Source organism: Callorhinchus milii, unplaced genomic scaffold, assembly GCF_018977255.1.
Source record: "Callorhinchus milii isolate IMCB2004 unplaced genomic scaffold, IMCB_Cmil_1.0 Scaffold1, whole genome shotgun sequence".
NCBI classification, from domain to species: domain Eukaryota; kingdom Metazoa; phylum Chordata; class Chondrichthyes; order Chimaeriformes; family Callorhinchidae; genus Callorhinchus; species Callorhinchus milii.
Window position 1 is genome coordinate 67,894,358 of NW_024704742.1, and position 27,876 is coordinate 67,922,233.

Sequence of the window (27,876 nt, forward strand, 5' to 3'; positions counted from 1 at the left end):
GTCACAACAACCATTAAGTACTTAAAAATCTTTATTAAGTCATAGTTGGTAATTGTGTACAATAAGAAACTATTACAGAGATGAAACTCGAAAGTTACAAACTACTTGGGCAGTCATCGCGCACAAAAAAGATCAAACTAAAGTGAACATGTTTCTCATTTGTTCTCAACATGAACAGAATATGTATCACTGAAGGCTGCACAGGTGATTCCAAGGTCGGGTGACTGACGCCATCCATGCTCTACCATTTCGAGTGTAATTATAAGCTGTCAGCAGTGAGACCCTCAGTGATCAGTCAGGATATGACACTGAAGATGGTTATTACAATAATCCACCCTGCTGTGAGCCGATGTCTGAGGTGTATTATGGGATGAAACAATGGGACCATTCAGAAATACCCATCGTGTCTTGAGAAGTCACTATTAGGAGTCTCTCACCTCTTTTATACTTCACTCGATCTTTCACACTTTCCAACAGCTCCAAAGCAACAGGAGTGATCAAACAATGGGCAACAAGACCACTTGTAGGAACCTCAACAGGGCCCTTTGTTGACTTCAATGGTTGGATACCAAAGAAGAGTAGCTGAGAATGGGAACACTACACATTTACAGAATCGTCTCCTGAAGACTTGTACTGTAGCACTCTCCAGACGAAACTAGTTTTAGATTTAGTCTCCGACGGAAGGACGAGGCACAGATTAAATAAAGCCAGTCAAAGTTACGGCATAAAACGACAGCTACTTCCATAATAAATGCAAGGATTATTAACTCAAATTTACAATTATGCCCAAGGTTAGTTTTAATATATCAAATTGTATAATTTCTCCCAAGGTTAGTTTTGATTCTTTCAAATAATCTGCGTACAACAGTGCATACAGTCAACAAATGGAAATATTATACACAAAAAAAGCCATGCAGAAATCCTCTCCTGTAGTGAAGTAAGGCCACGCAAAGCACTTTTACAATCTCTGTAAGTGTCAAATGTGCATTGGTAGTGTTAAATGGTGAATGTGTAAGGTATATCTCTAATAATAATCCTTGCATTTGATATAGCGCTTTTCACGTCGGGAGGACGTCCCAAAGCGATTCACAGAATATACTGTAAAGTGAATTGACTGTATATTTGTGGGCGAACACGGCAGCCAATTGCGCACAGCAATGTCCCACAAACAGTCGTAAATTGAAAATGACCAATTTATTATTGTTTTGTTTTTTGGAGGGATTATTATTAGGCGTGTGGAGTGAGGAAACTTGCCCAAGGTTTCGCCCTCTGCCTGGAATTGAACTCAGGTCTCTCACTTGCAAAGCGAGTGCTCTAACCACTGAGCTACAGGACTCTGTCGCAATCATGAACTTGTTTACATCAGAATGGGATACCAGGGGTCCAGCTTCAATTCCTGTTCAGGTGTATTTGTCACCAATAGTTATAACTAAAGTATCAAAATGAATTATGTTGAACCACAATCTGGTCAGATGGCTGGAGATATGAGATTTCATATGAAAGGCGATGAGTAACATTGAACACAAGTGTAATTTTCCAGCAAACTCCATTTTCATCTGTACAAGTTCATTGACATTTACACTTGACAAAAGACAGTATTTACTTTAGAATAAAAAGCATACCAGATATAAGAACCGAAAGAGATGGGGGGGCGAGGTTGGGGAAGGTAGAGAGAAACTGCCAAGTGCAAAATACCTTTCTGAAATAAAGCCAAGAATACTTTACAGTGGTGTTGATTAACTCCGAAGAGCAGCTAGACGGGATTGCATCTCCTCGATGTCTTCCTCCCCCTCGCTCTCGTCCAGGACAGCCATAGCCCCTGCAGCTTCGGGCTCTGGGAGAGCGTCTGTGACCTTCTGGGGTGCTTTACCCAGAGCACCTGCAAGAGCACAGTGGTGTTAAGACAAGCTTGAAGGTGCAGTTTGGAAGGCATTGTTAAATTTAAGTGCAAAAGTTTGCATTACAACAACACAAATTACATTTATAGAGTGCATTTCATGTCAGGAGTGCCAAGGTGTTGGACAGTCAGGGATTTGGACCAGAGCTGGGGGTTGGGATCAGGAGGGGTGGAGGGCAGGGAATGTGGGGGTAGGTTGACCAAAGGCGTGGTCAAAGAGGAGGGTCTTGAGACAGGCCTTGAAGGAGGCAAAGGAGGGGCAAAACGAAGGAACTGTGGGATGGAGTTCGAAAGGCTGAAGGCTTGCACGCTGATGGTGGAGCGGGCCGGAGCCCACTGAGGAGAGGGTGTAGACAAGTCTGTAAGGAGTTAGCAGGTCACCGAGATAAGGAGGAGTAAGGCCCTTCATATTTTTATATATTTTTTTAACAATCTCTATAATGGTTTCCGTGAGTGAAGAGAGGGCAGAGATTGTAAGCAACTGTTCTCTTTCCCTTCCTCATCCCAAAAAGTGTCTCCTGGAAAGAGAACTCTATAACACAAGCTTAATTTATTGTGGTGGCTGGAGGGGACCGAATGACATAATAATAATCCTTACATTTGACTCCCTCCACAAGCTGCAGGTCATTCAGAACTCTGCAGCTCGTGTACTGTCCCGTACTTACCTGCCCGTACCCTCCGTTCCTCTGGCTCCGGTCTGCTCCACATCCCCCGCCCCAACCGCCCTACCATCGGTGGCCGGGCCTTCAGCCTCTCAGCCCCCAGGCTCTGGAACTCCATCCCCCAGTGCCTTCGCTGCTTCCTCCCTTTCCTCCTTCAAGGCCGGTCTCAAGACCTTTCTCTTTGACTGTGCCTTCAGCTCCCCTCTCGACTCTCTACCCCCTCCTCGCTCCCTCCCTTCCCTCCCCTCACCATTTCCCCACTGCTCGGGTCCTGACCCAACTGTACAGTGCCTTGGGACGTCCTCCCGACGTGAAAGGCGCTCTATAAATGGAATCTTGTTGTTGTTGTTGTTGATGTTGATGTAGCGCCTTTCACATTATGATGTCTCAAAGTACTTCACAGCATTCACTGTCAAGTGCAGCGACTGTGTGTTTTTGTAGGTGAACGAGGAAGCCAATTTTTGTGTACAATAACGTCCTACAAACAGCCATGAATTTTATTTGGGGGATTGTTGGCCAGGACACTGGGAGAAATTCTCCTTTAGTAGATTTATAACATTAATCAAGAAATATTATTTTCTAATTTATATCCTGTGTCTTTATCAGCATAAATATTAATTTATGCCGATAAAGACATAGATCTTAACAGCCACCTGAACACACAAACAGAATGTCAGATTAATGTCTCATCTGAAGGAAAGTACCTTTGACAATGCAGCAGCAACAACAACTTGAATTTATAGAGCATCCCTCACGCAGGGTAGGTCCCAGAGCACTTGAACTCACATAGGCTGAGGCTGATACAGCAGCACACCTCGACTACTGTTCTGCTGTATCAGCCTCAGCCTGTGTAAGTTCAAATTCCTGGCAGGGGCTTCAACAACAACATATTGCATTTACATAGCACCTTTCACATCGGGCGAAGGCACTGGACAGTGAAGGGTTTCAACCTGATCTGGGTGTTGGAATCAACAGGGGTAAGAAAGGGGGTGAGGTGATGGAGTACCAGAAAGTGCGGGGCTGAAGGCCCCACTGCAGATGGTGGAGCAGGCAGGGCAGGGGTTGTGGAGCAGGCCAGTGCCTGCTGAAAGGAGGGGGCAGACAGATTGGTGATATTTTAGGTTACAGAAGTAGGGAGGAAGAAGTCCGTGAAAGGCTTTAAATGCGAGGATGAGGAACTTGAACTCGATGCTCTGGGAAATTGGGAGCCAGTGAAGCTGGGGGAGGATGGGGGTGATACGAGCTACAGCGTTCTGAATAATCTGCAGCTTGCAGAGGGCAGAGTTGGGTAGTCTGGTGAGGAGGGAGTTAGCAGAGTCAAGCCTGGATGTAATGAAAGCATGGATCTGACATATCGTGGGTGGAAGGGACTGAATGACAAACTTGTGCAATAAATTTAGAAAGATAATTTGCAACAAATTAATGACATCAATTTACCTGCAGTAACTTCAAACAGGATCCTGTCAATTTCCATTTCTGCTGCTTCTTCCATTTCGTCTTCATCTTCCATGCTTTCAAATGTGTCTTCAAGCATCTCCTCAATAATCCCTGCCTGCAGAGACATACCATGCCCATAATAAGGAGGTTATTACTTCACACGCCACTGTTCGATAACAAGGAGACACACTCAGGATTGTTTCAAGAAGCATTAAGGCGAAGATTGTAAAACCCTTTTTTGGCAAGGGTTATTAGAAACTGGAAAGCTTTGTCTGGAAGCTTTCTGGAAATGGCTATCAAAGTTAAGATTTATATAAATATAATAGAGAATTAGACAAATGTTTGAAAAGCAACAATACACAAAGCTTTGGGGAAGATCAGGGAATTGGGATTGCAGTGGATAGCTCCCTTGGGGTAGCTGATATCAGCAATAATAATAATAATCCTTGTATATGATACAGGGCCTTATCATATCCTTTAATCCTGAGACTATGACCGCTAGTTTTAGATACTCCAACCAGGAGAAACGGTCTCACACTATTTACCCTGTCAAGACCCTTAAGAATCTGATAGGTTTCTATAAGATCACCTCTAATTCTTCTATATTCTAGAGAAAATAGGCCTAGTCTACTCAACCTCTCCTCGAAGGTCAACCCCCTCATCCCAGGAACCAGCCTAGTGAACCTATGTTGCACCCCCTCTAAGGCAAGTATATTCTTTCTTAAGATAAGGAGACCAAAACTGCACACAATATTCCAGGTGCTGTCTCACCAGGGCCCTATACAATTGCAGCAAGACTCCCCTACTCTTGTACTTTAACCCCTTTACAATAAACGCTAACATGCTATTAGCCTTCCTAGTTGCTTGCTAACTTTCTAACCTCTAACCATTCCTAACCTGATAGTTACCCAGATTTAATAGATTATTAAGCAAAGCAACAAGCGACATTCAGCTTTTGCTAAAAGAATCGCTCACAGGTCTTCTGCTTTGGTGATCCGAATTTCTAGACTATATTCATTTAGTGGGGGAAAACAGTGAAATGGGTCTCCTTGGAAACTGTGCACGCAATTGGCAGTTACATTTCACCCACAAAATATACAATCAATTCACTTTACAGTCTATTCTGTAAGGCCCTTTGAGACGTCTCAACAGCATGATAAGGATTATTATTATTATTATTAAATTAAATGCAAAGCTGTTGTTACAATGAGGACAGAAGTGACCAAAAAGCATTTCTGGAAATATTACTGTTTCCCAACTTGAGAGTCTGTGGCTGGATTTCAATCTCACCTTCATCATTTCCTTAGACAGATCCCTCATGGTAGCTTGAACTTCAGGGATTTTTACCAAGCTCTGCATGGCTTTCATCACCTCTGTGCTCTTCTGTAAGGAACCAGATACCTTCAGTAAAGCTGGGAAAAGAGAAAAAAAAATTACAAAATAGTACATTACCATCAGACTCAGTACCAAAGAAATTTACAGCACAGAAGTCAATTCAGGTCATTGTGTCTCTTTTGAAGAGCGATCGTTTCAGTCCCATTTACCTGCCCTTTCCCTTTACCCCTGTAGTTTGCTGTTTTAGATATCTATCTAGTTCCCCTTGAAAGCTAATATGATAGATACTCAGATACTAGAAGCTGATGTCCACATTTACAAACTGAGGTGGCCTCACTAAATCTTCAGGCCCGATTGGGCCCCAATTAAGATTTAGTTAGGCCAGTACCCCTCGATCGACTCAGAAAGATGCTTCGTGGTTTGAAAATGATCCCCTGCTACAGTGGGAATATGTTGGCTCATGGGGATGTTCATCCACACCTGTGGGCTACCATTATTTAGAAGATGGAGGTGGGGAAGGAAGAGGAGGGGTATTCCAAAACACATTTTAACCACCTAGCTTAAGCAAGGAACGTAACACGCTTAGGAACACCCCAAAAAGTAAACATCAGATAAATGATACCCAAACAACAGTCTATAAAGCTTTATAGAGCAAATGAACCAAAGAGGCTCCCTCATCTGAATCTCTTGTGAAAGGCTTTGAAATCGGCTGACCCTGAGGCTACGCTGGGCTGACAATCATCAGTTTAACAGTGAAGATGCCACGTAATGGCATGAACTAACTGCAGGACTTACAGAGCTGGTTCTTCATGCTCATAATGATGGAGTTCATCTGCGCTTTTGATGCAAATAGCTTGTTCACAGCCTTCCTTGACCGCACAATCTCTTTGGCAAGTATAACACACACGTCCCTTTGTCCCTTTTTTGCAGCATCTTTCACAGACCTCTTGACTTTCTCCTCTTCCCTCTGAATATCTGAGAACAATGAGGTGCGGGATGGAGAGGAGGGTAGGAGACACAAGTGTTAAAATATATCTGTACCTGATGTTTTCAGAGTCTTCACTAAAAAAAGCACTTTGACCAAACCATGATAAGCTGTTTTATCTTGTCCAGAACAGTAGAACCGGAAGACATGACCTGCGATTGAAGGGGGTTAAATTCAAAACAAATCTGCGGAAACACTATTTCAGTGAGAGTGATAAATCTATGGAACAGGCTCCCTAAGGAGACGGTAGAAGCAGATAATGTCAATTCATTCAAATGTAAATTAATTTCTTTTTGAAAATATTATTTTGGGATACAGTATAAGAGTAATTTGAGACACGACATATAGTAAGTGTAGTATGGCTTGGAAGAACCAGGTAACTTTGGATCTAAGGTTCCCAAAGTTTTCCACTGTGATGGGAGATGGATCCATACAGAATAAATTACTATCAACATCTCCAATATTGTAGCAAGCGACTACCAGGATGGTAGAAGGCGGAGTAGATGGCGTTAGTCCTTTTTTGGCTAGTAATTCCTGTTTACCTAGCAGTAAGTAGAAACCTGGTTGTTTTTTGGCGGATCGCTTTTGCAGGGGTAGTAACTCCTTCAAAATAAATAAACATAATTTGGTCCAGGTCTCAGCCAGGAGTGCACCCAAGAAACACTCAGATAGAGCCCGTTTTAATGTCTCCTGTAAAGGACGGCACCAACGACAATGTTTCGCTCCACTAGTCATGCTCCATCCGTCTGGTTTATGAGCATGCTCTGCAGGCAGACAGGGCTTTGGTTTAATGTTCAGATGGACATTAAGGGTCTTAATATCGTGGAGTCCTGTAGCTCAGTGGTTAGAGCACTTGCTTTGCAAGCGAGAGACCTGGGTTCGATTCCTGGCAGGGTGAAACCTTGGGCAAGTTTCCTTACTCCACACCCCTGATAATAATCCCTCAAGGAAATAAAATAATAATAAATTGGTCACTTCAATCCACAACTGTTTGTGGGACACTGCTGTGCGCAATTGGCTGCCGCATTTCGCCCACAAATATATAGTCAATTCACTTTACAGTCTATTCTGTGAAGCGCTTTGAGACGTCTAGAAGACGTGAAAAGCGCTATATCAAATGCAAGGATTATTATTATTGTTATTAATATACAATTTAAAAACTAGGTCCTAGCCAAAAATCTCCCAAATAAAATTGGTGCACTGTGCGCAAATTGGCTGCTACATTCGCCTATAAATACACAGTTATTACACTTTACAGTGAATCCAATGAAGCGATTTGAGCAGTCCTCCTGAAATTAAAAAGCGCTATATCTAACACAAGAATGATTATTACAGTCCACCGTTTCAACATAAACACTCAATCTAGGTACGCATGTTAAAATTAGAAACTTTTGTTTACCTCGGATTTGTCTGTCCATCAACCTCATTTCCTTTCTCATTTTCCCTGTCCATTCGGTCACCTGATAAAAGCCAAATTGAACTGTATTAAACAAAAGTCAATCTGCTGCCCTCAGATAAAGATCTTGTGACACTACTTGAATAGTGAAAGGAGTGTCTCCCAGTGTCCAGGTCAACTGCTGGCTATTTTTATCCATTTAGATTAAATGAGATATTTCCTTCAGGGCTATTTTGGGGATCTTGCTGGCGATTACATTCTTGGTAATTCTATTTAATGGTCACACCTTGGCAAAACCGATCCAAAAACACAGAGAAGAAACAAACACTGGTCAATCAGTTGACATTGTAGATTTGCTTCTGCAGTGAATTACTATGTTTATGTTATAAGGATAGTCACTGGACGTGAGAAGCTTAATGCGCGACCTGCAGATGAATTCAATATATTAGGTAAACAGTAACAGAATATTACCTCATTCCTTCAAAATGGAATTAGATAGGTGTTGAAAGAGGAGGAATATTAAATAGTACAGAGAGCAAGCAGGAGAGTTGAATTAGGTGGCTTATGGTGAAAAAACACTAGTGCAGACTTGACATGTCAAACAACCTGTAGCATTCCATAATTCTAAGGATCCTCAAGAGTTTCAGTTAACAGTTTACACCATAGAATGGATTCCACAACACCACATTACATAGTCATGTTTGGGATTGCAATGCTGATCCCTACAGATCACCTCAGCCTGTGACCCAAAAATAAAGGTGTGGGCAGCACCACCAAGATAAAGCACCAGGAAGTATCTTTTTTCAAGCAATTTCTGAAGGCAAAAGAAAACCACACCTTAAGGTAGGTCTCCACTCCTGAGAATGCAGCAGTGCTATGTTATTTACTCTGCAGTGCTCTCGTTATACTGCACGGAAGCACAGAGTACAAGCACGTAAAAGACAAATAGAACGAACCACAGTTTATCCAAACAGATCAGGAAACACCCCTTTATAGAGAAGTCCAAAATTGCCCACTCTACAGATAGGTGTAATTCACATGGGCAAACTCTTTGGCCTATTAAATATTAGTTTTAGAAATGCTGTACAAGACAATAATTAGGGTTAGGTTTAAAGATCACTGCTGTCCATCTGACCAGCCTCCCTCCACACAGGACCTTATCAGGTCAATAAGATGTCTCAAAGCGCAAAAATATACTTGAATATCCTTTTACAATATAATAGACCCAACATTGATGGTGAATTTGGTTTCAAAGAGTTGATGTAAGACATTAAATCTGTAATGTCCATGAAGTCCTGTAGCTCAGTGGTTAGAGCACTCGCCTCGCAAGTGAGAGACCTGGGTTTGATTCCCGGCAGGGCGAAACCTTGGGCAAGTTTCCTTACTCCACACGCCTAATAATAATCCCTCAAGAAAAAACAAAACAATAATAAAGTTGGTCTCTCACTCCACGACTGTTTGTGGGACACTGCTGTGTGCAATTGGCTGCTGCATTTCAGCCAAAAAACGTACAGTCAATTCACTTTACAGTATATTCTGTGAAGCGCTTTGAGCCGTGTAGAAGACGTGATAAGGGGCTGTATCAAGTGCATGCATTATTATATTTATTATTATTAAATCAACAACAACAGCATTCCATTTATAGAGCGCCTTTCACGTCGGGAGGACGTCCCAACTCGAGGTCTCGTCTGCCTGATCGGGTGGGCGTTGGATCCCAAAGCACTGTTTGAAAAGGGAAGAGAGTCTCTTCCTGGCGTCCTGGCCAACAATCCCCCAAATAAAACTGGTCAGTCGCTCCATGACTGTTTGTGGGACATTGCTGTGTGCAAACTGGCTGCACCTTTCGCTCACAAAATACAGTCACTACACTTTACAGTGTATCCTGTGGAGCGCGTTGACGACGTGATAAGGCCCTATTACCAGATGTAAGGACTATTATATGACATTATTACACAGCACCAGTCTGTCATCTCAACCAATCTTGCTCTCGCCTTCGAACGCGTCTTCCTGAGCGACAGGAGAAGCAGCCAATTGGAGGAGTCACTGAGGGGTCGGGCGAGCCAATCAAGACAAGGTACATGGAGGGGAGGCAGGATATCCGGTGATCAAGTTCGGCTGCACCCGATCAGTCATACGGAAGTAGTATTTCCCTCCGCGCTGCCCGGGAGCCGCGGAGCAAAGTCCCTCAAACCGGCGGCTCAAACCCGTTTTAGAAGTGTATTTTTTTTACATATACATAAATAAAACGTTGCGCCGCGCCGCCGCCGCCGCCATCAGGAAAATGACACAAAAATAACATAAACCCGCGAGACTCTGTCGGGAGGACGCGTGGCGTGGCGTGGTGTGAGGGGCGGGCAGGGTGTGGTGTGAGGTGGGGGGCAGTAAGCGGGTGGTTACCAGCTCCTTGGGCGGCCTCTCCTGGGTTTTCCCGAACAGCCCCATGACGGCGGCGGCGGCTCTCGGCCTCGCTCTGGCCGCTCCGTCCCTCGCGCCTGCGCACACGAGCTCAGCAGCCGCCGCCGCCCACCGCGCATGCGCCGTGCTGTGCTGTGCTGTGGGAGCGGACAGCGCGGAGCGGCACATCCTCCCAATGATATCCTAATACGACATCCGTGTCGCACAGCGCCCACTGGAGGGCGTCCCCAGGCGCGCCCTCCGCTGGACATCAGGGATTTGTACCCTGGGGGTTGGGATCGGGGAGGGCGGCCGAAGGCTCGGTGGACGAGAAGGGCTTTGAGACGTGCCGTGAAGGAGGCGAGGGAGGGGGCGAGGGGACGGGGCTGTGGGATGGAGGGCCATAGGGTGGGGGCAGAGGGGCTGAATCACGTTAATCAGCCTGAGCAGCGGAGGGGGCCGACGGGTCACAGCGGTGGGGTGGGGAGGGCAAGGCCATGGAGGGCTTTGAAGGCGAGGACGAGGATTTTGAACTCTATCCTCTGGGGAATAAATAATAATCCTTGCATTTGATATAGCGCTGTTCACGTCGGGAGGACGTCCCAAAGCGCTTCACAGAATATACAGTAAAGTGAATTGACTGTATATTTGTGGGCGAACGCGGCAGCCAATTGCGCACAGCAATGTCCCACAAACAGTCGTAGATTGAAAATGACCAATTTATTATTGTTTTTGGTTTTGGAGGGATTATTATTAGGCTCTGTGTGGAGTAAGGAAACTTGCCCAAGGTTTCGCCCTCTGCCTGGAATTGAACTCAGGTCTCCCACTTGCAAAGCGAGTGCTCTAACCACTGAGCTACAGGACTACAAGGATGGGAAGCCAGTGGAGCCGGGCCAGGGTGGGGAATGATGGGGTCACGGAGCCTGGTGCGGGAGAAGACATGAGCTGAAGGGTTCTGGTGATCTGCAGCCTGTGGAGGGAAGAGTTGGGAAGGCCGACAAGCAGGGTGTTGGCGTAGTTGAGCCTAGATATAAGCACGTGGATGAGGGTTTTGACGGGCTGAGGCAGTGGTGGAGCCGGGCAATGTTAGTGGAAATCTAGAACGGTCTCCCCTAAAAGGCTGTGGTTGCTGGATACATTCAAATTTTCAAGACTGAGGTGGATAGACTTTTCTTGGATCAGGGTATCAAGAGATATGAGGCAAAGGTCATGGCATGGATGTGAGGGAGAAAGGACAGTTGACGAGACACCTAGGTTATTGACTGGATCAGTGAGGTGGAATGTGCATCCATGGATGGTGGTCCTGAAGTGTAATAATTATAATAATCCTTGCATTTGATATAGCACCTGATCATGTCATTCAGATATCTCAAAAGCACTTCACAGAATATACTGCAAAGTGTAGTGACTGTATATTTTAAGGGCAAAATACAGCAACAACAACTTGCATTTGTATAGCACCTTCCACACCGGGCGGAATCCCAGAGCATCAGTCGGTGGCCCACAGCAGCCAATTGCTCACAGCTTTTATTTTAGTGTAAGAATTTATTTGCAGATGACACCAGGTTTGGGGGAGGTGTGATCGGGCAGGGAGAATGTGGAATCAGAGGAAACAGAATTTGTGATTCTATGCTCCCTTTCATGTTCTCGTTAAAGGGAACATCATAGAATCACAAATTCTGCCCCCACCCCAACCTCCACCCAGATTCAGTCTGGCTCACTCAGTTTGGTTGTGCTCCGGGACCACTATCCTGCGTGAAGAGTGCTAAATAATCAAGAACAACTTGCATTTATGTAGTACCCTTCGGGGGGTGGGGGTCTTAGAACACTTAGAAGTGGCAGAGCCTGACTCCGAGCCGGGGGACTGAAAGGTGTGATCTGAAAATGGAGCTGGATACAAGCTGTCTTGGTTCACCCCTGAGTCAGGGAACAGTGTCTTTGGGTTGGACACTGAGCAAAGTTGGAGGAGGGGAGGTTACATAGCTGTGGTTGCAGTGGTAGGTTTTAGGGTGGGACTTAAAGAGGGGTGAGGCAGACCGATTGAGGGAGGGAGCTCCAAAGGTTAGGGATTTGGTGTTTGAAGGCACGGTCACCAATGGTGGTATGGGCATTGTAAAGGGTGTTACAACTGATCCTAACCTGTCCTACCCCTGCAACCACAGATATATACACAACCAGTGAGGGTGCTTAGGAGAAAGAACCTTAATTGGTTTTCCCCCCTCCCTATCCCTCTGAGAACTTCAGAGTCAATTAGCCTCCTGGCTGTGATCAGCAAACTCGTTCTCAAATAAGGGAACTCCTGGTACACAAGTCCTTAATTTTAGTGCATGAAAGTACCACCCAATTGTGGAAGAACCTCAGTGTATGCATTTGTACGTATGTGTCTACAATATACTATTAAGTACCTAGAATTACCTAGAACATTGCAGCACAGAAACAGAGCATTTGGTCCAAATAGTCCCAACTACTATGAACTAGTGTTTATATTCCACACAAGTCTCCACCCCTCCTAATCTTCATTAGTTATTCTCCCTCATGTATGCATCACAATTTGTACAATAATAAATACTTGCATTTTTCAGATGACACCATATTGGGGGGGTGGAATCCAAGGAAACAGCAAAGATCCTACAAAGACAGCTTGTTACAGTATGCTCATTGGCTGGAAACTGGCAATGTTTTAATACAGATAAATGCAGTACTATGTATTGGATGAAAGAATAGGAAACAATTCTCCATGGATAGGATAGAAAATTACAAAATAGAAGTTGAAAGAGATCAAGAGGTGTTAGTTGACTATGTCAAAACAATGTGAGGTTGTAATAAATAAGACAAACAGGAAGCTGTGCTATGTTGCTACATAAGTTGAATTCAGATCCCCAGATGTCACACTCAGGCTGCACCTTGGTCACACATACAGTTCTTGTCACTGTACAGGCTTCCCAACCATTCCATATTTGAGATGCCAATCTTGTACACTAGCATGCACAGATGAAAAGTATAGTTATGCAGAAAGGTTTGCAAAGTAGAATCTTTCTCCCCAAATCACTTGTCTTTGAGCTTTTGCTAGCCATCTTCAAAATCTTCTTAAATCAACTCTCTTAAAAAGATAAACTGAACCCAAATAAAATGTCTGACAAACCACAATCTTAGACCCCTCCCATCTCCACCCGAGTTGTTCATGGCTGAATGGAGCTGCTCCACACAAAGGCCTGAGTGAGTACATTCAGTGGCCACCACTCCTGCATTTTAACCGGATTATGTATGAATCAACCGGCATATTTCAAATAGATAATACAAATGAATCAGGGCCAGGCATTTTGTTCAATTTATCCAGCAATTGGGGTTAACTGGCAGCCAGCTAAAGTGGTTTCCACTGTAAATGTAAATTTATATTGTTGTATTGTGTTGCATTTAAACTCCATCAGATCAACTCAGCGAGTACCTAACTTTTAAGGCAGTTATAAACAAAGACTCGATTTACACCATCGTTTGCAGTTTCAAAATGCATCACCAGAAACAGTCTTACAGCTGTGTCAGTTTTATCTCAACATCCAAAGTTTAATAATATTAATCCTTGCATTTGGATGTAGCACCTTATCACATCTTCGAGACGTCTCAAAGTGCATCACAGAGTGTACTGCAAAGTGAATTGACTGTATATTTTGTGAGCCCAACGTGGCAGCCAAATGTTTTGCCTTACCCAGGTCCTCTCGCTTGCGAGGTGAGTGCTGTAACTAATAAGAACATAAATAGTTCCATTGGAGATCCTCAAAAATTCAAGTGAAAAAGTTGGAAAGCTTTCACCGCCTTTCATCTACACCTAGGCCTTAGTTGTAAGGATGGGTAATGCTGCAAATGAATTACTGACACAAATCACATTAATTTTTTATTGACGTCCCCCTGCTTACACAAACAGGTTTTGCACTTCAAGATTAAAGTCACGAGCTGTCCCTTACCAACACAAGGAAAACCTGCATTTCATTGTTCTGCAGTCAGGATAGGAAAATCTCTTGACAGAATTGTAAATTCATTCTTTTGAGAAAATAATTTTTAATTGGAAGATCAATTGGGTTTTAACCACTACTAGATGTTGATTTTGACAGCTAAACATACTGAAGGATTACCATTAAGTCACTATTACGAAGCATCCAGGAACAAACAAGGCAACGATAATGGGAGTCACCAGTAAGTGTAATGTGATTGATTATATTGTGGATCAGCTCAAAAAAACTCTACATAAACCTAAAATTCAAACCACGAAAGCACAAATATGAACGACAAAAAACTTCACTATACATGTTAAGTGTTAGAAGAGAATTAGGGGCCTGAATTTAGAGATTAAGGTTACTTTCAGACAACTAGGAAGCATCGCTGTTGGCTGTGGGTTCTTGCCTGACCAGACGATGCTTCTTTTTGTACGAGGCCCACCTGCACACGGGGCAGCAGTGCCGTCCTCCTACCAGCCAAACCACAATACATTGCTGATGGAACACGTGACTGCAAGGCAGACCCATTATTAAACAACCTGTCTGGAAATTCTCCAGGCACACCACGCATTCCGAGCAGCGCAACATATTCCTGGGCCAAACAGACCAGTCAGGCTCATTCTCATCTGTAGTGCAACTGTGTGAGCCTGGTTTGCTTTGACCAAAGTGAATAGAATCCTTCCGGTTGCTTTTGGTCTCTTCGCAAGTTGCCGCTCGGTCTTCTGCTGTGTGTGGTCCTTGGTCGTGTCCTCTTCCCACCCCATGATGTGCTGATGGGTTGCGGCTCTCACTTTCCGAATCGGTGTCACTCTCTTGGCAGCCTTCGCTGGTTTCGTCTTCTGAGTGGCCTGCGACGCACTTAAATCGCCACGTTGGCAGGTTCTTGATGTAGTCGGTGGGGATCAATGGGTGCAGCCACAGATCTGGAAACGCAAGTCTTTCCAATAACAAGTTTGGGTCTTCCTCCCAATCCAAGTAGTGTGGGTAGTGCTGAAATGAAGCAATGGGATGGAACAAATAGCTGGTGTACCAATCCCACAGGCTCGAGAGCCACTCCAGGTTATTAACATTTACTTCATCGTCGTTATTACGCCTGCGTTTTTTCTCAAAATAATCTATTAGCAAACCATGACCAAGGTACGTGCTGAGAAAGAGTGCTGGATGGGATGAGTAAAAGGTCCAGTCAACTCGCACCCAGGAAGCCAACGTTGTGGTATTGGCATACCTCAGAAATTTTAAGCTGTATTCATAAAAACTTTCCAAATATGGCAACTGAAGAAATCCAATTATAGGCAGCCAAGACATTATTAACAAGGAGTTATAAGTTCCCAACGTGCTTATTAGAACCACAAAACGCTTTATTGTAGCACCTTGTGTGACAAATAAATCCATCCATGCCATTAGGTTAACCAAAACTAGGCTTAAAACAAACAGATCATTTACTTCGGGCTGCAGAGACCGGAGGAATACATCCATTGCCTGATGGGATACAAACTCCCCAGTGGTATTCCCGTATTTATAGATTCCTTCAGGGGTTTTCACTATGTACGCTGGAAACTGATGCACCCCGATCTCCTTCATGCGACTCTCATTGTTCCAGTTTTGGACATCAACAAAAATGAATTCCACCCGGCCTGTAAATTTCACACTGAGCACGGAGTAGAAAGCGGGCGGCTGATCCAGGTGAGCAAACAAGTACATTTTTACCAGATAACGGTCCCTCTTGTTCCATTCTTCCATTAGTTGGTCGGTACTCCGAATGGTTTTGATTCGAGATGCCACGTGCGCGTTTATCCATTTGAAAATGTTGTCAACTTCAATCCTGCGGCCACTGTACTCTTTAAGCATCACTTTCCCTTTCGAAGTGTTGGTCTGTGGAATGGACATGATCAGCGTGGATTTCAACCATCCCCTTTTGTTGCAGTATCTGTGCGTTTAAAAAAAAAACAAGGTAGCATCACATGAACAGGGAGTTGATTAAAATTAAATCTTGCAGAGAGAGAAGGCAACAGGACCAGCAGCCATCTAAAAGCCACTTCACAATAACTTGCACTTGTATAGTGCCCTTCATGTAGTGCAATAATAATACTTGCAATTACAAACGCACCAAGATGACGTCCGGAGCAAAGGACGCTATATAAATGCAAGTTGTTGTGGCATTTGATACAGCACCTTATCACGTCTTTGAGACGTCTCAAAGTTCTTCACAGAATATATTGCAAAATGGATTGACTGTGTATTTTATGGGCGAAATGTGGCAGCCAATTGCATACAGCAGTGTTCCACAAACAGTCGTGGATTGAGTGACTGCATTTTTTTGGGCAGTGGGGGGGAAGGAATTATTATCATCGAAAAACAATCTGACAGTTGACTAGCAACCAGATTCCTACTTGCTATTAGGCAAACAGAGGCGTGTGGAATAAGGAAACTTGTCTAATGTTTTGCCCTGCACGGGAATCGAACCCGGGTTGTGAGGCAAGTGCTCTAACCACTACGCTACAGGACTCCAGTGTCTCAGGGCGCTGTGGCAGAGATAGCCCCTGAACATGGGGAAAAGGGAGGTAACCATAGCTGACCAGAGGTCGGAGGTAAGTTTTAAAGTGGGCCTGGACAGATACATGCTTAAAAGCACAAGACAGGGAAAAATGGGCGCAAGAAGCGCGTTTCAGAATGCCATGTGAACCTATTCCTTTAGTAATTTGCCTGAAAGGTTTCTTTAATATCATAGAATCATACAGCACAGAAAGAGGCCATTCAGCCCATTGAATGTGCGCCAGCTCCTAAAAGAGCAATCCAACTCAATCCCACTGGCCCGCTTCCTCTCCATAGCCCTGCAATCCTGTCCTCCCCAAATACCCATCTACTTCTCTTAAAAGTTCTTATTGAATCGGCTTCCACTACCCTTTCAGGTAATGCATTCCAGATCCAAACAATTTGCTGGGTGAAATTTTTTTTCCTAACCTCCCCTCTGTTTCTTTTAACAACTATCTTAAATTGGTGTCCTCGGGTTACTGACCCACATATCAGTGGAAACAGTTTTTCCCAGTTCAACCTATCAAATCCTCTCATGATCTTGAAAACCTCTATTAAATCCCCTCTTAATCTTCTCTGCTCTAGGGAGAATAATCCTAGTTTTGCTAACCTCTCCTCATAACTAAGGTCCTTCATTCTTGGTACCATCCTGGTAAACCTCCTTTGCACCCTCTTCAATGCCCTAAAATCTTTCCTAAAGTGCAGTGCCCAGAGCTGAACGAAGTGCTCCAACTGCGGCCTAATCAGCATTTTATAAATATTCAATATAACCTCCTAACTTTTGAATTCTATGCCCCTATTTATAAAACCTAGTATCCCATATGTTTTTTTAACAGCTTTATCTGCCTGTCCTGCCACCTTCAGAGATTTGCTTACGTGGCCCCTCTGGTCTCTCTATTCATTTGCCCCCTTTAAGATTGTACCATCTAACTTATACTGCCGCTCTTCATTCTTCCTAACAAAATGCAACACTGCATTTCTCCACATTAAATCTCATCTGCCATATTCTGCCCATCTTACTAATCTGTCTAAGTCCTCTTGGAGTCTGGTGCTATCCTCCTCACCATTAACTACTTTTCCTAGCTTAGCATCATCTGCAAATTTGGAAATTGTGCTCCCTATATCCAGGTCCAGATCATTAATATAGATCAGAAAGAGCAGTCGTCCTAATACCGACCCGAGGGACACCACTTCACACCTCCCTCCAGTCAGAAAAGCAACCGTTTACTACCACTCTCTGCTTTCTGTCTCCTAGCCAGTTCTGGATCCATGTTACCACAGTCCTTTTAATACCGTGGGCTCCTATTTTGTTTATAAGTCTCTTATGTGGCACTTTGTCAAATGCCTTTTGAAAATCTAGATAAACTACGTCTACTGCACTACCTTCATCCACCCTCTGTCACTTCATCAAAAAATTCTATTAGTTTTGTCAGACACTATCTGCCTTTAACAAATCCGTGTTGACTGTCCTTTATTAAACAATATTTTTCTAAGTGAGAATTTATATTGTCCCGGATTATAGTCTCCAGAAGTTTCCCTACTACTGTTGTTAGGCTGATAGGCCTGTAGTTCTCAGGTTTATCCTTCTGCCCCTTTTTGTACAGGGGAGTAAATTTTACAACCTTCCAGTCCTCTGGCACCACTCCAGTGTCCAAAGAGGATCGAAAGATTGTGGCCAGAGCCTCCGCTCTTTCCACCCTTGCTTCCCTCAGTAACCAAGGATGAATCCCGTCTGGACCAGGTGACTTATCTATGTTGAGCACCAACAGCCTTTTTAGTACCTCCTCTCTGTTGGTTTTTATCATATCCAATTTCTGTTCACATGCCTGCAATATTGTGGCATTGGTTGCACTGTCTTCTTTTGTGAGGACAGTTGCAAAGTACTTATTTAGTACATCAGCCAAGCCCTTTGCCTCAACAAGAAGATTTCCACTTGGGTCCCTAATTGGACCCACCCTACTTTTGACTAACCTTTTACTCTTGATATGCTTATATATGGGCGAAACCTTGGGCAAGTTTCCTTACTCCACACAGAGCCTAATAATAATCCCTCCAAAAAACAAAAACAATAATAAATTGATCATTTTCAATCTACGACTGTTTGTGGGACATTGCTGTGCGCAATTGGCTGCCGCGTTTTGCCCACAAATATACAGTCAATTCACTTTACAGTATATTCTGTGAAGCGCTTTGAAACGTCGAGAAGACGTGAAAAGCGCTATATCAAATGCAAGGATTATTATTATTATTATAAAATACCTTAGGGTTCCCTTTATATAATACAAACAGCGAGTACCTAACCTTTAAGACAGTTATAAACAAAGACTCAATTTACACCATTGTCTCCACTGTTTCAGTTTCAAAAAGCATCACCAGAAACAGTCTTACAGCTAAGTCAGTTTTATCTCAACATCCAAAGTTTAATAATTATACTTGCATTTGATATTGCACCTTATCACGTTGTTGAGACGTCTCAAAGCACTTCACTGAATATACTGTAAAGTGAATCGACTGTATATTTTGTGGGCGAAACGCAACAACCAATTACACACAACAGTGTCCCACAAACAGTCATGGATTGAGTGACCAATTTATTATTTTTTTTGAGCGATTATTATCCCTGGAAAGTGATCTGGCAATCGACTAGCAACCAGACTCCTACTTACTGCTAGATAAATAGAGACGTGCTGAATAAGGAAAGTTGCTTAACATTTCGCCCTGACCAGGAATCGAACCCGGGTCCTCTCGCTTGCGAGGTGAGTACGCTAATAACCAGACTCCACAACACTACTCTACAGGACTCCACAACATTGCTGTTGCGATTTGCAGGTCTCTCGAAGTTCACAGCAGTGGCTTTGGAGCAAAGCAATGAAGGTCCCCAGTGCCAAATTGCTGTTGAATTTTTGCAGCAAGCAGATCAACTGCCAAGGCAACCACAAGTTTTTTTTTAGAAAAATAGTCAAGCTTTGTTTCACGTGGCGCTTCAATACTTTTCCGTGGACTTCCTCCTAAGAAATTATAATTAAGAGTTTGAGGTAATCTTGGCAAATGAACTTAACTCCATGAAACAGCTCCACATCACATAATAATTCTACATAATACAATACAAAAATACAAAAAATAATCAGCTACACCACGAAAGTAGCCGCAGTCCTAATGGGATTCAAACTAACCTCCACACAGTACTTAAAAGAAGTACTTAATCATAGAATTTTACAGTAATGTAGAAGGCCATTCAGCCCCATCGTAACTCACTGAAAGACCTATTCATTTGGTTCCCCTCTCCTGCCCTTTACCTATTCCTTTATTGTTTTTCTTTGAACGTAATTGCCCCTTTAAAAGCAATAAAAGATACCATTTTAATCACCTTTTTGGTAGGAAATTCCATATCTTAATAAACTTGTGTTTATATATATATATAAAATTCCTAGCCTCTTGCTATGCTTGCTGCCTTTCACTAAAAAGACCATTGTGAGCAAGTGGAAGATGGGAAGAGACAAAACAAGCCAAAATAAATTCCCTCTTTCCCAACCCGCTTCCCGGGCGCCTTGTTTGGATGAATCAATGCACGACTGTTTGTAGGACACTATTGTGCGTAATTGGCTGCCGCGTTTGGCCACAAAATTTACAGTCAATTCACTTTACAGTATACAGTATATTCTGTGAAGAGCTTTGAGATGTCTCAACGACATGATAAGGCTCTGTATCAAATGCAAGGATTATTATTATTTTTAGTAATGATTTTGAGGTACTCTCCCACTTAAATTCTAAACTGTCCATTAGTGATAGTCCAAAGTCTAATGCAAAGTATTTGAAAGCTAGACAAGACTAGCAAGCATTCTGTACCCTCCAACCAATAGTTCATTGCACAACAGGGCTGCGATGTATGATGATGTGGTTTTGGCAACCAAGCATTAGGTTAAAACCGACAAACAATGCCATAAATAGATGCAACCTTGTTGCCTCAGTCTCAACGGGATTCAAACTAACCTCCAGACAGTCCTTAAAAGAAGTCCTTAATCATAGTAACATAACAGGCTTTAGCCTGTGTTATTTAGATGTGTTAAAACACACTACGTGCATTCACTGTATTCCACATATCACTAATATAAACAAGAGTTAAAGTTAAACTATGGTCAAGATTTACAAGAAACAGTTGTAAGGAGCAGTAGTTTCCTGGTTACCAGATCACAATATAAATAAAACACTACACTAACTATTCTTACATTGTGTATCCATCTCCCAAAAATAATAATAATAATTTGGTTACTTCAATTCACCACTTTTTGTGGGATACTGTAGTCTGCAATTGGCTGCCGCGTTTTGCCCACAAAATATAATCACTACACTATGAAGTGCTTTGAGACGTCTCAAAGACGTGATAAGCTGCTATATCAAATGCAAGGATTATTATTATATTTATCATTATAACTATGCACCTGTTTCACAAAACAAGCAAGTTAACATAACTGCTAAGATAAAATGGAGTAGGAACTACCAAAGTCTAATGCAGAAGCCATCTGAACTCTAAAATCAAGAGAGAATACAAACATGTTCTTCAGTGGTTAGATAAACTCATCTTCATAGATCTCACCTGGGGTCATTGGAGCAATTGAAAGTTCCTGTACGTATACCAAACTGAGATACTTTCTTCACCATCTTGTGCCACCGATCCCTGCCCAAGAGAGGATCTTTATCTTTCGCCACAACCTATGAAGTAACATTAAGATATTCCATCAATATTTTGGCGTCAGCCGCATGTCTGACACATGCAGACTCATCACCATGCTTAAGGGTATTCAAATCAAACAGAGTTCCATGCATTCCCCCATCACATGAAATTTCTATGGAATGTGCACTCTCTCCCTGGAGGGACGCATCCTACTTACCTAATTCCAAAGAATAATAATAATAATCCTTGCATAGCGCCTTATCACATCTTCGAGACGTCTCAAAGCACTTCACAGAATATACCTTTGTAAGTGAATTGATTGTATATTTTGTGGGAGAAACACGGCAGCCAATTGCACACAGTGGTGTCCAACAAACAGTCCTGGATTGAGTGACCAATTTTTTTAAAAAGGCGCAGGTTGGCAAAAGCCAAGGCTTGGGGACTCCAGAGTGTGCGTTGGGGTACGGATGGAGTCTAACCAGCTAAAACTGCATAGTCTGCCATTGAGAGCACTGTCTGGCAAGCTTTCCCGCTGCTTGTCCAGGTACGACCAGTCAGCCCGTTAGGACTTTGGCTTACAGAGTTAATGGGAGCTGAATAGGATGAGTCCCTGCCCCTAGTGACTGGCTTCCCCCTCCAGGTCCTGTAATGAGCCAGGCTGGCTGTGCTGTCATCAGCAATGCCCTGGAGTACTGCAGACCCCCTTGGCTCAGGAACCAGACTACTGAGACCACCGCAGAGAGTTGGATCTATTTAAACAAACATGTCACTTTAGAGCCAAGGAGCTCCTCAGCTCAAGGAGACCCTGCTTACCTCCTCCCCCCACCCCCATGTCAGCAACAAGAGGCATAAATTGAGAATTATCACCAGAAAAAAGGGAGAGTTAGAACCTGTTTACTTTACACAGAGAATTGTGGACTGCCTTACCACAATAACTATTGAAGCTGAGTTCAGAATAACATTTTGAAGGGAAATGGTTAAAAACAGCAGTTACCCCAACACACTGAAGTTCCCTAAATCATGACTCTTGCCAACCTGCGCCTAATACTTTCTAGAATTAGGTAATCAGGGTGTGTCCCTTTGGGGAAAAGAACACACATTCTATTCCAGCCAAAAGGGAAACTTCTATACGTAACTGGCATACATGCATGACATTTTCAATTTCATTTCAATACCCTTAAGCATGGTTTATGGGTTTCCCCATGATCGGCTGACCCACACAAAAATTAAATTCACATTAACGTGTACAGTTCCTACATTGCAAATTTGCACACTTTCCTTGCAGTAGTCAATATACTACACCTTAATCTTTGCCCGAATTGGTTACACTACTCGACTGAAAACTATAAATGATCTCAACATTCACACACCTTAATTAGATGGGTCAGTGCCTTCCTTTCAGATTGTGAAAAGTCCAAGATTAACTAATTACTTTCAGGTCAGAGATTTCTGTATAGTGTGTGCATTGTGTTTTAAAAGTACTGAAACCGTAACATTGGCAAGTGTGCAATCATTTGTATCTTTACGGTTATTTATAAGGATGCAAATTTACACCAGTAGTTCCTGGTAACTACAGTGAAGGCTCAAACCCACACTTGTCGGATATCGAACAACCAACAAGTAATTATCCACCGGGGTGGGTTTGAGTGGGGGTCTCCTTGGAGCTGAGCTGGCAACGAAATGTTGGAATAGGGAGTCATCCCACTCAGCTCCTGCTATCCATGCAAGCCAAAGCCCTCACGGGTAGGGTGGTCCTAGCCGGACAAGCAGCACGAAAGCTTGCCAGGCAGTGATATCAATGCGGTTTTAGCTGGTTAGATTCCAGCAGTTACCCCAACACACAATCCCAACGTCCTCAAGCCCTGACTCTTGCCAACCTGCGCCTTATACATTCCGACTTTCCAGAATTGAGTTAAGGAGGATGTGTCCCTCAGGGCGAGAGAGCGCATTTCATTCCAACAATCTCTCTCTGGAATTTCCATGTGTAGGAGGAATGAATGGGATTCTGAGCTTGGGTTGGATACTCTTAAGCACGGGGATGGGTTTCTGCATATGCCAGACACCCGGCTGACCAAAACAAAACGGTTATTTATATTTCACACGTGCCAGCCTTATAGTCACAAGGATATATTCCAAATAGCTCTTGAACCCTGAATTTGCTGAGAATGGAGGCAAAAATCGTCTTTCTAGCTACTTTTTTTTTAAGGTTAAATGGTTAATGGAGATCAAATTGGGATGTTTGGCGTTCTTCAATTTTCAGAATTCACAGTTGCTGTGAAGACAGCCTAAACATCCCACCTCACTAACATGGCTCAGGCCACTATGAAAGACAGACCACTAAATCATATCCTGACTATGACAATAACATAGAACAAGCTGTTTTACAGCAGCTCTGTAAAGGACACAAAATGAAGGTGGCTAGTTTATAAATCTCTCATCACATTGATGTCTTAAAGCACTATAATGTCCATGTGCAATATAAACATCAACACAGACTAGTTGCATGAATAACTGCATAGATCCTAGAGACAGAATTATAGGGGGAAATATCAACATTGGCAAGATACTTTCCAATGATGCAATTCACATTGCAAGGACATCCATGTTACTGGCATGTGACATTATCATATTGAAAACACAGAGCTCTTCTGAGCTCCTTCCTCCTCTCTGCCCGCACCCTTTATATCCAACCATTCTTAGTGTTACTCTCTTCTCTCCATTTCACATAAAATTGTTCAAACGTTTTATATGAATTTTAAGATGAAAAAAAGTCATTACTTGGACAAGCCATATCCCATCCTTAGTGTCCTCCACTTGCTCGTAGAAATGCATCTCACCGCTGAAGTTAGTGCTGGTGACAGAGTCTGAGGATTCCTCCTCCCGAAGTGCAGAATAAAGCTCACCTTCCATCAAATCACCTGTAGTTAAAAACAAAGTCAACAATTCTCTCACAGTGAACTTGGCACGCTCGCCTTGCAAGCGAGAGGACCTGGGTTCGATTCCAGGGCTGGGTGAAACCTTCAGCAAATTTCCTTACTCCACAGGCATCTGTTTACCCAGCAGTAAAAATAGTAACCCAGTTGTTAGTCGATTGGCGGATCGCTTTCTGGGGGGTAATTAGCCCTTTAAAAAATGTGGTTACTCAATCCACGACTGTTTATGGGACACTGCTGTGTGCAATTGGCTGCCGCCTTTTACCCACAAAGTAGTCAATCCCCTTTACAGTATATCCTCTGAAGCGCTTTGAGAGGTCTCAACAATGTGATAAGGCGCTATATCAAATACAAGAATGATTATTATTATTATTAACACAAAAAGGCTAGCCCAGAATAGACTGCAACTGTATGGATTGTTTCCCCATCATCTCACGAAGGCCACTGCCCCATCCAGGATATGGTTTCATGGGCAGGAATATGGTTTCTGTGGCACCTCTCTCAAATAGCATTCTCCATATGAAAAGCCCAGAGAGCAAGCGTCAGTAGGCGTGTTCACCACATCAGGGGCATCAGGTAAACCTGATTGTGTTTTTATAGTGGAGTGGAGTTTATCATGGAGTCCCGTATCGTAGCATGGTTAGCGCGCTCTCCTCGCAAGCGAGAGGACCCGGGTACGACTTCCGGGTGGTGCGAAACCTTCGGCATGTTTCCTTACTCTACACACCTGCTTACCAAACAGTAAGCAGGAACCCGATTGTTAGTTGATTAGCGGATCGCTTTCCAGGGTTAATAATCCCTCTCCCCGCAAAAATGTGGTCACTCAATCTACGACTGTTTGTGGGACACTGCTATCTGCAATTGGCTGCCATATTTCATCCACAAGCATTATAGAGAAATCAGTCAGAAGGAAAGCTTTAAAAAAATTTAAACTGCTTCATTTCTACTGACAATCTTTCATATTTCTATTGTTCTAATGACAAGACTAAATAACATTCCTATATAAAAATGACACACTACAGTATCTTGAACCCCAGGCTCCGATTGTACAATTAACCTAACATTTTCTTACAGCAACTTTACCATCTTCATTTTGGAAATAATTGGGAGACTATTTTAAATCCATAACGTGTGATATACACTTGTAATTTGAGAGAGATTCTGGGCTATCGATGTGTGTGGGGAGAGGAGAAGTAAATTAATTCCATCTGCTTTGGGGTTTCAACACAGAAAGGCTCCCGTGTGTGCAATCACTTCAAAGCAAATTAAGTTAGCTCCCTGTGGTCATCACAGTGAAGCAAAGTATAAATGATTACCATATAGCTGAACAGAAACAGGTACTTACCTGAGACAGCTGCTGTACCCATATGCTTTATTACCAAACATGTACAACAGTAGCAAAACTGAATGACTAGATAATAATAATCATCCTTGCATTTGATACCACTTTATCATGTTGTTGAGACGTTTCAAAGCACATCACAGAATATACTGTAAAGTCAACTGAGTGTATTGTGTAGGCGGCAGTATCCCACAACCAGTCGTGGATTGAGTGACCAAATTATTATGAATGCTTTAATTATTATTTTTTTGAAGGGATTATTCCCCAGAAAAGCAATCTGTCAATTGACTTAACAACTGGGTTCTTACTTACTCCCAGGATAACCTCAAATGATTTCTATTTACCTACAATCTAATCCAAACAACGTATTCCAATGTTCCATGGTGGCAGTTAATCCTTTCAGCAGACCTTTTTACTTTCAAATTACACGGCTAAAGGTGACGAATAGAAAGTGGAATTTGGCAGGGTGTTTTCTACATTACTAACCTAGTGTTACTATGTACAAAATAAACTGGTGCTGACACTAACCACAAGAACAGGAGGTTTGAGTCAGTTGCTGTATTAATTTTCCAGGGATTTTTTAACTACATTTTGTTTTACTTTGTCTCCACGCCTCTCCCTTTATGAGTTTTTCACTGTTCCTTTCGACAACTTGCCCTTCTAATCCATTATTAGGTTAAACTGGTGCTGTGTTAGGTCTTTAAATAGTCTTCCACGATATAAAATTCAACCCGTAGACCAACACTTCATAATTTCCACAAAGATACTATCATTGGACACATTGCAGACTTATTTACATTGTAATGTCTCAAAATCACTTCAAACGCAATGGGACTTTTGAAATATAAGTGAATATCAGCAGAGAGCTTTATTTCAGATGATGCTGGGAGTGTTAACTGGGTAAGAGAGAACACTCTGCTCTTCAACATAGTGCCATGGGATCTTTATCATCAATCTAAATCGATGTGTCGGCCTGGATCAGTGGTAGCACTCTCGTCTTTGAATCAGAAGGTTATGGATTCCAGCACCATGTTGGGACTTGGAAACACATAGTCTAAGCTGACACTCCAACAACAATTTGCGTCTCGCCATCCGGCACTCCAAAGCATTGGCGAGGATGCCTTTCATTGTTGGAGGTGCCATCCTTCCGATCAGACGTTAAATCAAGGTCCCATTTCATGTTGACGTAGAAGTTAAAAATCCCATGGCATTATTTGAAAAGAGATGGGAGTTTCCCTCAGTGTCCTGAATGACAATCCCACAAATAAAATTGGTCACTCACTCCATGGCTGTTTGTGGGACATTGCTGTGCGCAAACTGGCAGGCAGGCAGGCAGGCTCCCCCCCCCACAAAACACAGACAATCCACTTTACAGTATATCCTATGAAGCACTTTGAAATCTCTTGACGACAACATAAAAGTCACTGCATTTGTGAAGTCACTTTGAGAAATTCTAACACTCGTGAAAGGCACTATAAAAATGCAAATTATTTATTTCTAAATAGCTTAAGTTTTCAAGAGAACAAAAATCAGTTGTGAATCCAGCTCATTTTCACCTGTCCAGCAACCTAATGCACAGACATAAGGTAATAGAAACATTCCTTGCATTTGATATAGTACCTTATCACATCATCCGGACGTCTCAAAGCGTTTCACAGAATATATTGCAAAGTGAATTAACTGTGTATATTGTGGGCGAAATGCAACGGTCAATTGCGCACAGCGGTGTCCCACAAACAGTCTTGGATTGAAGTGACCAATTTATTATTTTTTTTAATCCTTGAGGGATCATTTATCAGGCGTGTGGAGTGAGGAAACTTGCCCAAGGTTTCGCCCGGCCGGGAATCAAACCCAGGTCTCCCGCTTGCGAGGGGAGCGCTCGAACCCCTGAGCCGCAGGACTCCACAAACTTGCATTTGTATAGCGCCACTCAAGCAGGATAATAATAATAATAATAATAATAATAATCCTTGCGTTTGTTATTCATCAGGGCGAGTGATTTACTTACCGGATTTCTGCACCAGTTCCCGGACATCCTTCTTCTCGGGCAGGCCGGCGTAGCAGATGCCCCTGCACTCCAGGATGGTCCGCAGCTTCTTGAAGCTCAGGGCCACCGGGTCCACCAGCTGCGTGGCGAACACGCCGCTCTCGTACCACACCAGGGCCTCGAAGAAGCGGGCCAGCACGAAGAGCAGCAGGAAGTACAGCAGCAAGAAGCACAGCTTCAGCCACATCCTCAGGCAGAGAGACAGACAGACAGACAGAGACAGGGAGGGAGTGACAGCCACACACACTCACACAC

At 43.1% G+C, this 27,876-nt stretch overlaps 1 protein-coding gene across 3 annotated transcripts; it reads right to left on the reverse strand.

Annotated features, from left to right (window-relative positions):
• Positions 1 to 13: 13 nt before the first annotated feature.
• On the reverse strand, positions 14 to 27,858 carry rnf103 (ring finger protein 103). Of its 3 annotated transcripts, XM_007898000.2 has the most exons (7): positions 27,583 to 27,848; positions 24,078 to 24,217; positions 7,716 to 7,776; positions 6,127 to 6,306; positions 5,287 to 5,408; positions 3,997 to 4,111; positions 14 to 1,879 (listed from the first exon to the last, which is right to left on the reverse strand). In XM_007898000.2, exons 1-7 carry the CDS (start codon positions 27,806 to 27,808, stop codon positions 1,737 to 1,739), a joined length of 987 nt encoding a protein of 328 aa, XP_007896191.1. In that variant the 5' UTR covers positions 27,809 to 27,848; the 3' UTR covers positions 14 to 1,736. The 3 variants fall into 3 exon arrangements, with proteins under 3 accessions (XP_007896191.1, XP_007896190.1, XP_007896189.1); XM_007897999.2 differs by lacking the exons at positions 24,078 to 24,217; positions 27,583 to 27,848 and adding an exon at positions 10,110 to 10,232; XM_007897998.2 differs by lacking the exons at positions 14 to 1,879; positions 3,997 to 4,111; positions 5,287 to 5,408; positions 6,127 to 6,306; positions 7,716 to 7,776 and adding exons at positions 13,983 to 16,022; positions 21,222 to 21,337 and having other exon boundaries at positions 27,583 to 27,858.
• Between the last annotated feature and the right edge of the window lie 18 nt (positions 27,859 to 27,876).